Here is a 10205-nt window from a genome sequence, read left to right on the forward strand (position 1 = left end):
GGAGCACAGACACGATAGCAACTTAATCTGCTTTGGAGAATCAGGGAAGACATCTCTAAGGAGATGCTATTTAAGCCAAGTCTTCCATACATGATTTAAAACACCTTCCATGATATGAGTTCTTTCTACTTCATCTCTTGTTACTCTTACCATGGTTTCAACTTTAGCCCACCTACCTCTTTTCAGTTCTCTGAATGCCCTGCGCTCTCTTGACAAGACTTCAATCTGCATTGATTTGCCTAGAACACTCTTCCCATTTTCCACACCTGCACCTGCAACCTAGGATTCTGTTTAGCTATTACTTCCGTAAAGAGGTCATTCCTGGCCTCCTGAATTATGATAAATGTCTTTGTTATACATTCATGCTTTAACCTTAAAAGATTCTTTTATAGGAAATGCCAACGTCATTGCATGTCTGTGACCCCCCCCTCCCAAAAACCTATATATTTCATGAAAGTGACAGCAACCAGCGATCTCCTTTACCACTATGTCCCATGCATACCAGTGGCTGGCCTTATTGGGTGAATAAATTAACTGCATTCCAGGAACAAGGGATGATATGTGCAAAGCCATACAGGTATGGAAATCTGCGGCATGTCCTAGAATAACAAATATTTTGGATGGCCAAAGTATGAAATGGGCAGGAGGAGGTTTCTAGAGATGAGTCTGGAGAGGATGGTTGTTAAGGGCCTTGCATGTAACCCTACATGGTCTGAACTTCACCCTGTAGGTAGTGGGAAGCCAGAGGAGGTTGTATGTGGGAGAGTATAGTAATGAGGTTTATCATTCAGGATAGTCACTCTGGTAGCAAGGTGGAGGATGGAATGAACAAAAAAAGGCTCATTTAGAAAACAGTTGGGAGTTGTTCCAGTTATACAGGTGAAAAATAATAGAGGCTTTTCTGAAGTAATCAAGCAAAAGGGCTCCATTCAAAAGGCATATTTGAGCTAGAATTCACAGCTCTCACTAACTGCATGTGGGGGTGAATGTGAAAGATGATGTCTAGCTTGTAGGACAGGCTGGGCGGGGATGCTATTAATGGAATTATGGAATACGAGAAGAGAAGAACTAGTTTCAGGAAAAAAAAATTAATGAGCTCAGTTTGTAACAGTTGAGAGTTCCATATGCCTGTAACCCCTGTAGATAGTCTTTTGTGTAGTTAGAAATGCATGCGTTCTTAGCTTGGTAACTTATTGATTGTGGATATGGCTGGTATTTTCCAATTGATTATGTTGACTTCCAGTTGATGTACAAAAAGACAAACTTTTCAGACTGGCAATGTTGTGTCAATTTCATGATTTTTGTTTCTTTGGGCCACAATTGGTAATCAGTTGGCAATACTTCAAAGGCGAATCTCCATTAAAGTCACTCTCTGGTTATTTTCTTTGACTAGATATAAAAATGTATGCCAACTCTACCCAAATTCTGAGAGGGTAATGATTTTACTATAGGTAGCAATGCCGTTATATATTTTTCACTTGATTGTGAGTTCAGAAAGGAAGTGTGTCTTAACTCTTTCACTTAAATTTAGTGCCAAGTCTGTTGGGAATAGATATTAGTGGATGGATGGATGGAGGGATGGATGGATGGATGAATTTATAATCTGGCAGGGATATGAGGTGCTTTCTGGAACTAATCACTTAGAAACTGAAAACCTTTCATCTTAAGCATAAATGCTTAGTAATGTTGCACTGAGTTACTGACTACAACAGATAAAAGAGATCACCATAAGTTATTTTTAAAATGGGCTTTTATTATATTATTTTCTCTAGGCACTACAAAACCCTCCTGGTAGTTTTAAAGCTGTGGGTATAAAAGACAATGTTTCTTGATACATTAACCTTTGATATTGTCCAGAAAAAGAGGAGCATTTAACTTTTTATTGAATTTTTTTTTTGCTTGGTACTGTTCTTAGAAGCTGGTAGGTGGGTACACAATCAGATTATTATTTTAGGAAGATAAACATAGGGACCATAGGAAAAGGCTGGAGGAGAAGAAATGACTGTTTGGACAGAGGGGAGATGATGATAAGGGCTTGGAATAATAATAGTTAAATAGAGAAAGCCCATTAATTCATTCATTCATTCATCAAATATTTATTCATTGTATTATACTATGGGGATCCGAAGGTGACCCAACTTAGATAGAGCTTGGATAAGAGTTTATTTAAACTGTAAAAGTTTATAGATAAATGTATATTATATTAATCAATGTAAAATTGCAGATGTGATAAATGCAGTATGGAAAAGGAAAAGTCACACTGAAAAAAACATCTCAGAGGTAAAATTGACAGAATTTCTTTGGTTATTAGGGTATTGATGAAAGACACACTTCTCTTCTTTCCCAATATAATGTTCAAACTGATTTGTGTGACAGAGAACATACCTGAAATGCCATCAAAGGAGGTGTATTCAGTGACTAATTGTCTAGAACAAATTAAAATGGCTTTTTACCAAAAGAGATCAATAAGCTATGAATTATAAGTTCTGATTTTGCAATTTATTACACTTACTTTTCATTGTACCATTCCATCAGAATGATGGTACTTTCCTGATAAGATACAGTTGACTCTAGATCCCTCTGTTTTGATTTTTTTTTTTCAGATGTTGCCAGAGCAATTGAATTACTGGAAAAACTACAGGAATCTGGAGAAGTACCAGTGCACAAGCTACAATCCCTCAAAAAAGTGCTTCAGAGTGAGTTTTGTACTGCTATTCGAGAGGTATGACACTAAAATTTTAAACTGTATTTGGCCATATGTCTTCCAAATAGAAAAATGTCTTTTCCACACAAACAGTTGAAATAGTTAAGATTGGAACTACATCTTAGCTTTCATTTTTAGCTGCTTGGACAAATGATAAAATATAATGTGGTCTGCTAAGTTCATAAATTAGATCCAGTCAGGATTTATACATTCATATAAAACCAAATGCTGACTTTATGGTAGCAATGAGGTCACTGCCTCAGCAGGTAACTGTTATTTACTTGTAGTCTAAATTTTTTAGTGGTCACATGAAGTCATATGGATATTCAGTTCAGAATAGTCATAATTAGTGAGAGTTGTGCTTTTCTTAAAAGAACATCCAACTGAATCTTGGATAAATCTGGAAGAGTAACCTACTCTAAGGTTATAGCTATCCAAACATTATTGTCTAGTGCAATAATGGGAAATCTCTGAACAGACTGATACATCCTAACAACAAATCATTGTGATGCATTCTTCACTAGAGGTTTTAAGAAGCCTAATGTAAAATAAGTCTGTAGAAATGAATGTTTGAATTTTGTATTGACTTGTGGTGGAACTGACTAGTCCACTAATTAAGTGTTAAAATAGAATTCATTAGAGGTGTATACACCATATTCTTTTTTGAATAAAATAATATTAAGTAAGTCCATCATTTCTTCCCCTCTAAGTACTAAGTAATAATTCATTAGTTAGAACTTGAAGTCCATAACTCCAGCTTATTTGCTCTGTTAGAAATACCCATGAATGAATTATCTATTGTTATCCTCTCCAAAACCAGTTGGATGCAGTGACTACCTGGAAAGTTTGTTGTAGCAAAAGATATACACTTGTCAAGGAATACTTGTTACCAACTTCACTTCCTCTTTGCAACTCTACTTGTGGCCAATGCACATATTTTTACTTCAAAATGCTAATATATGGGTAGTCATTACATAGGAAAGACCAAGGTGACTACAAAATTTTTCTCACTATAGACTTAAGGAGTAGCCTATCCAGTGGGGTAGAGTTTGGATTTTGCTGAGATTTGATTTGGACTGTGCTGGTGCTAAATCTTTATCAGGTGAAATTGTTCGCTATTTAATTTTTGTTTATAATGAACACAGCTTAAGTAAGTATCCATAATTGCGTCTCTAAATTTTAATCTATGAATTTAGCCAAAGGCTGAAAGGAAATTTCTGAAAGTGTATGAGTTCTTGGCCACCAGCTGCTCAGTGGTAAAGGTATAGATATGTGGAAACACCATTGGCCTGTCTCAGTTCAGTTCCTATGGTCACTCTGTAGATCAAGGTTAAATCCCCTACACACTCTTTTATTCCTTCACAGAGTGTTTGCTACTCCCCTGAGATTTGATGACCGACTTTTCATTTTTAGATATTCTGTCATTTCTCTTACTTTCCACAGAACTATCTAAAAGATAGGACACATCAAATGTATATCTCTGCTGACTGGGAATTCAGCCTGTGAGCAATGCAAAGTCTCTACCTTCATGGAATTGACATTTTAATGAGACAATGATGATAAATAAATATGCAATACAATGACAGAGGGTGACAAAACTATGGAAATAAAAGAAGCAGGATTAAGAGAAGTAGGAGTAAAGCTCTATTAAGTTAGGGTGGTAGGAAGGTTAACCTAATCGAAGTAATGGAACAAATCACAAATATCCGTGGGATACAGTGTACCAGGTGGAAGAAACCACAAGCACAAAACTCCAGAGCCAAGAATGGTCTTAGTCCATGGAAGGAAGATCCTAAAAGCCAGAATGTCTGCAGTAAAATGAGCAAGATAGGCTTCCCAGAGGGAACCAGAAAGCAGATCACATGAGGCCTTTCATGCCATTGTTTGGAGACTGGATGAACTAAGCATGATAGAAAGCCCTTGGAGAATTTTGCCGTGACCTGATTAGATTTTAAAAGGTCTTTCTGACTGCTATGAGAATACAAGTGTGTGGGCAAGAAAAGAAACAAGAGAGTCCAGTAACAAAATAATGAGTAGATCAAGTGAGAAATGTGATGATGGCAACTTGTGTGGTATTCGTTTAAGTTGTGGGAAGTCGTCAGGTGTTTTTGAGAGTAAAGTCAACAGGAATTGTTGATGCATTGGATGTATGGATGAGAGAGCAAGTCTCAATAGCCTTTTAGGTTGGACTTGAACAATTGGGTGGATGGTTATGTAAGGAGAAAGGAATCTTTGCAGTTGGACCAAGTTTGGAGAATATTGTCCAGGAGTTCTGTTATGGACAGAGTAACTGATGATGCTTTTCCGACATCCAACTGGAGAGTCTAACAGGCACCTGAATCTGACGCTTAGGGGAGAAATTGGGTCTGGAGGTGTAAATGTGGTATAGATAACCGTTCAAATAAATCCACAGGCCTTTTTCTTTAAAGAGTTTACTAAGGAAAAAGAAAATAAGAGTAAAACAGAAAATAAATATGAAGACTTTATATAGCCATTATAAATATATTTATATTTATATAAATATGAACACTGTCTGTGGTAAAGTGTCTTATGTGCATCATTAGTGGTCCATGGAAATCTGTAACTGAATTATGGGCAGTCCAATAATTTCAGAGGGAAAAGGATAATATAATTTATCTGCTTTACATTTTATAAATTTAGACTAATAAGGTTAATTTTAGATTTATAGTAATGTCCTTATAATAATTTTGTCCTTAAGGGCAATGCATATTATATAGATATTATTTTGATCAATTCATCTTGACTCAAATTTCACACTAGTTTTATGGTATTATTCATATTTAAGTCTGGAATGTTCCTCACTTTTCTCATTATATCACTTTACATTAACTATGGGAAGTAATGGTAAAAATAGCAATATGTATTCAACAATTATGAATCATAGAACAATATTGTATATCCATCTAGTGAAAAGTTCTTCAATAAAAACATAAAATAGGAACCCATGTTGCCAGACAGGTGAATCCACAAGCCAATAAAGAAAAATGCAGCTGGGAAGTATGACAATATACAACAATAAATATCTGAAAATTAAATTTTCTTGAGTCAAGAATTCTTTCCCTCCTGGTCTCTTGGGTACCGACTGTTATACTGGCAGAAAACATTTGAAGTTTTTGTTTCTTATTCAAGCTATGCTTAGAATCTCTATGGTTAAGTTATTTGAGGTTTTCAGGAATATTTGTTAGTTAATACTTTCCAGTATGAACATTATTAGTTTGGTCATGACAAGTAGAGGAAAGACAAAGAATTGCAAGGATGTCATTCATTCTTAGTTGCATTCACCAGAGCAAAAACTGGTGAAGGTCATTGTCGACAAGACCGTGAAACTCAAATTATACTAAAAAAGAAAAAAAAAGCAGGACAATCAGTTTAAATCAGTTTAAAAAGCCAACTTTTAAAATTGCCTTACACCTTATACAAGTGTAACAGTAGCTATAGGTCCATGTTTAGGCAGTCCCATGTTTTACATTTGGATGAAACCACTGAATCAGCTCTTGGCCTGCGCATAGCATTAATATGGGAAGTATGGCTTAAGGAAATTTTGCTTTGTTTTTTACTGAAAATGAATGATTAAAAGAGATTAGGTGTTTTCTTGACTTAGCTTTTCTTCTCTAATCTGAGAAAAACTCATGTTGAGATGAGTACTGACGCAAGACTGTCTATGTACACAACTAAACAGGGCATTATCTCTTACTAAATGAGTTTCACTTGAACGCCAATCCACACACACTTTTAGCCACAGAATACAGGTAGTAGATGGCAATACTTACTTTTATATTTTATTTTCTGGCTGAAGGATCTCAAAAGGACCTGATTAATAATTAAAATACACCATTCTGTGCAAGTAATTTTGGGGTACATGGCAATAAATGGACTGACACTTGTTCCATTTTTTGGATAGTGAGAGGTACCAGCTGACAAGAGAAAGTTCCCAGAACTTTCTTAGTGAGAAATGAAATAAAACATTTTATGGTACTGAGATTACCAGTAAGAGCCATTTCTGGGATTTTAAGTGTCTTCTTCAGGTTTTTGTTCATCACTATGTTATTTAGGTTGAATGACTTAAATTTAGAAATTGAAATATAAGGAAACATATAGATTGAAATATAAGGATTGTAAAATGTTGGCTTTGGTAAGAGAATTTCCCATGAGACTTGAATGGTGAGTTTGAATTGAATTCAAATAGCTCAATTGCCAAGAGATGAACTCCTTCCTGACACGTCATATTCTTCATGCCTCAGAGAAAGAAATCAATAGTATATGAGTGGTTATATTTTAAGAGGACATCCAATTTCTGTAACAGAGTTCAAAGAAGTTCTTTCTGAAACTAAAATAATAAAAAAAAAACAGAATTAATCTATTTACCATCATCATCTTCCAAGTTTTACAACATTTAGGCTTCCTGCTTTCCAGGAGAGTGTGCTCATTGATGTGGTGTTTGGTGTGCTGCTGAAAGTGGTCTGTGGTGTGGACCTGCTCCCACATTTACTGCTGTCATATGCATATTTGAACCAAAAATGCAGAACCAAATGACATAGTCACCAAAAACTGCCTTCTCTGGCCAACTTCCAGATGCTGTATGTTAGTATTTTCTAATGTAGTAGAACTGTAGATTAAGAAAATAAACTAATTCCATCTGGAATCACTCTGTGATAGTCAGTAGGATTGTTGGAAAACATACTATTCTCCTCTTCTTCTTAGCACATGTTACAACTGGATTTCCCCGTCCTCTTTAAAGTGAGATATGGTTACGACAGCCACCTAGGCTAAGGAAGTGTGAGTGGAAGTGGTGTGTGCCACTTCCTTGGTGAAGCCTTTGAGTCAGTGCATAGCATGTTGTATTCTGCTTACTGCCATGTAACTAGTGGTGTTTTAGCTGGTAAATGATCAATCAGCCTGGGTTGCAGAGTGAGGAAATGAGAAATGCAGACTCTGCCAACCTTTTACAAACAGGTAGCCTGAGCAAGAAATATACCTTTGTTACTCTAAGACTCTAGAATATTGGGATGGAACATAATCCAAGCCATCCTGACTGATAATACACAGTCATGAAGCCAAATTTAGCTTGGATAAAGGTTATAATCAGTAGCAAGAACCCTTTTAACTGCTGAAAACAAAATTAATTTTTAAAGTCTATGTTATTTTCAATACATATCAATAAGCTATGATAAATCATTTTAAAGCTATATGAAATTAATAACCTAATATTAGTACCATGCCCATTAGATGATTCATAAATTTTAAAATCTGAGACACTCAGGTCATAGATCTTGCTTCTAGATTATTTTCCATTTGTTCCTATTCTCATTTTTTTTCTCCCTGAGGATGGAGCCCATTGACCATCCAGCACCACCTCTCACCCAATCCAAGTCTTACACTGTTGCTTTATAAAGGATTTCTTTGTTTATATATTTGAAGTTATAATGGACATAGAAAGAATAGTTAGAATGTATCAATCTGCTATTCATTTGCTCTTAGTCTTTAGTGAGATTCTTTCCCTGGAGAGATCTATAGATTGGGAATTATCATCACAATGACTCCCAAGAGTATCATGTGAAATTTCACCTTGAGGCATTCTGTCAGATCAGAGGGAGCGGCAACAGCATTATAGAGCATTGTTGTAGTCAAGTCGACCAATGTTCAAATCCCAATATGGCTGCTTATTTCAGAACTCTTTAATATTTTATTAGTCAGCTTTAATAATGGAATGATACCATCAGTCTTGAAGTGATTCTGATAGTTAGAGATCATTTATGTAAAGTCACATAGTACAGAGTCTAGCATCCAATAATTACACAATCAATGGATGCTATTGTAATTAAAAGGTAAAGTTCCAAATTACCACTTGGTATAGTGTTCTGGTAAGTCAGGAAGTGGATAACAGATGGGAAGAGAAGTGTTAGTTTCTATAGGCTAGATCTAAGAAAATCCATAAGACTAATAGATATATTCATTACCTTACCATTAATCATGAAAGCAAAATAAATGGAGTAATTGTATTCTAATTCCACAATCATATGGGACATACTATTATGACACACACGTTTGTTTTTGGTTTATTCTGTACATCTACTGTGTGGATGAAAACATGGTCAGTGAATGTAATTAGCTTTCTCAGAAAACTAATGATGGGTTGTAGGATAGAAAACAGACTTATAATTACCTTAAGAAAGCATACACTTGGATCAATACTGACAAGATGAAATGAAATAAGGACACACAGAAAGAGAAAAAAGTTGGTGGTAGGGAAAGTAGAAGTGAAAGAAGGTAGAAAGGAAGAGATAAAAGGCAGAAAACAGGAAATGAAGAAAGACAGACAGGAAGGAAGGAAAGATGGAAGGCAGGCTGATGCTGAATCATGACTTAGTGTTGTATATTAAAAAAAATGGCAAGAACGTGGAGTCAGGGTGTTGACAGTGGTTTCAGACAACATGGACACAACTCCTTTAGCCATCTAATCATGTGATTTTGTACTTGTTACTTAATGTCTATGTTCCTGGTTTTGTTTATCCTTCTTTATAAAACATGAAATAAGACAATAATCATCTTGGGAAGTTTACATCAAATGAGATTAAAAAGTATAAAATACCTTGACTAATACACTACCTAGCTAAAAGAGTAAGTAGTTAAGAAAGAGTAGTAATGTTGTGCCCAAGTTTGTAAAATTGCCCCAAAATGCCCCAAAACAAGCACCAGAGACTGCTAGGGAGACCGAGTCACACCTGCAAAAGCAAAGGGCCTTTATTACAAGCTTAAGCTCGGGCTCACAGTCTCCAGCCCACCTGCTGGCCACGTGGAGAGAGCCCCGAACAAAGGCAGGGCAGGGCCTTTTATGCCTTTGTGAGGAGGAGTTACAGGAAATGATGACAGGTGTACAGTGATCCAATCCCTGCCCCCCGCATCAATACTGGCAGTTGTGGGAGCCAATCACAATAGTTGGAGTATTGACCAATCAGAGTGGGCCCAGGACGCCCCACGTGGGGCATGACTAGGCCCGCCTCTAGAAAGGTCAAAGGTATTGGCCGGCCTCTTCCGATTGGGCGCCACAGGAGTTGTCCCTCCTTAAGGTGCGCCCTTTCAGGAGAAGCCGGTGCCTTCCCCTTTAAGTATAGGGGAAGGCTGGATTGGACCTGTGGCAGGTGGGGGACCGCCCCCCCTCCCCAGCTGGCCCCCCGCTGCTGCCTGGTGCATTTCCCCCGAGGCAGTGCGCCACGACCTGCTCTGGGAAGGTTGGGAAGCCGGGTGGGGAGGGCTGGATTGGACCTGCGTCCTTACAGTTACTCTGGTGAAAATTCAGTGACTTTTGTGACAATACCATAAAATTTTATTGTATTCTGATAGAAACATTAGTTACAAATATAGAGAATAAGAGCTCTGTAGTTCCCAATCATCCAGACAAATGTAGAATTTTTCTCCATAGGAGTCTCACATTTAATATAATTTTTTTAATGTTTATATGTTTTTGAGAGAGAGTGCACAC

General features: G+C 36.7%; 1 protein-coding gene across 1 annotated transcript in view; it reads left to right on the forward strand.

Annotated features, from left to right (window-relative positions):
* Positions 1-10205, forward strand: part of LIN7A (lin-7 homolog A, crumbs cell polarity complex component) — a 120904-nt gene that overhangs the window by 36502 nt on the left and 74197 nt on the right. Inside the window, exon 2 of the mRNA XM_029954548.1 lies at positions 2604-2722. Coding sequence (XP_029810408.1) covers positions 2604-2722 — 119 coding nt within the window. The remainder of the gene's footprint in view (positions 1-2603; positions 2723-10205) is intronic.

Source organism: Suricata suricatta, chromosome 10 (assembly GCF_006229205.1).
Source record: "Suricata suricatta isolate VVHF042 chromosome 10, meerkat_22Aug2017_6uvM2_HiC, whole genome shotgun sequence".
Lineage (NCBI taxonomy): Eukaryota > Metazoa > Chordata > Mammalia > Carnivora > Herpestidae > Suricata > Suricata suricatta.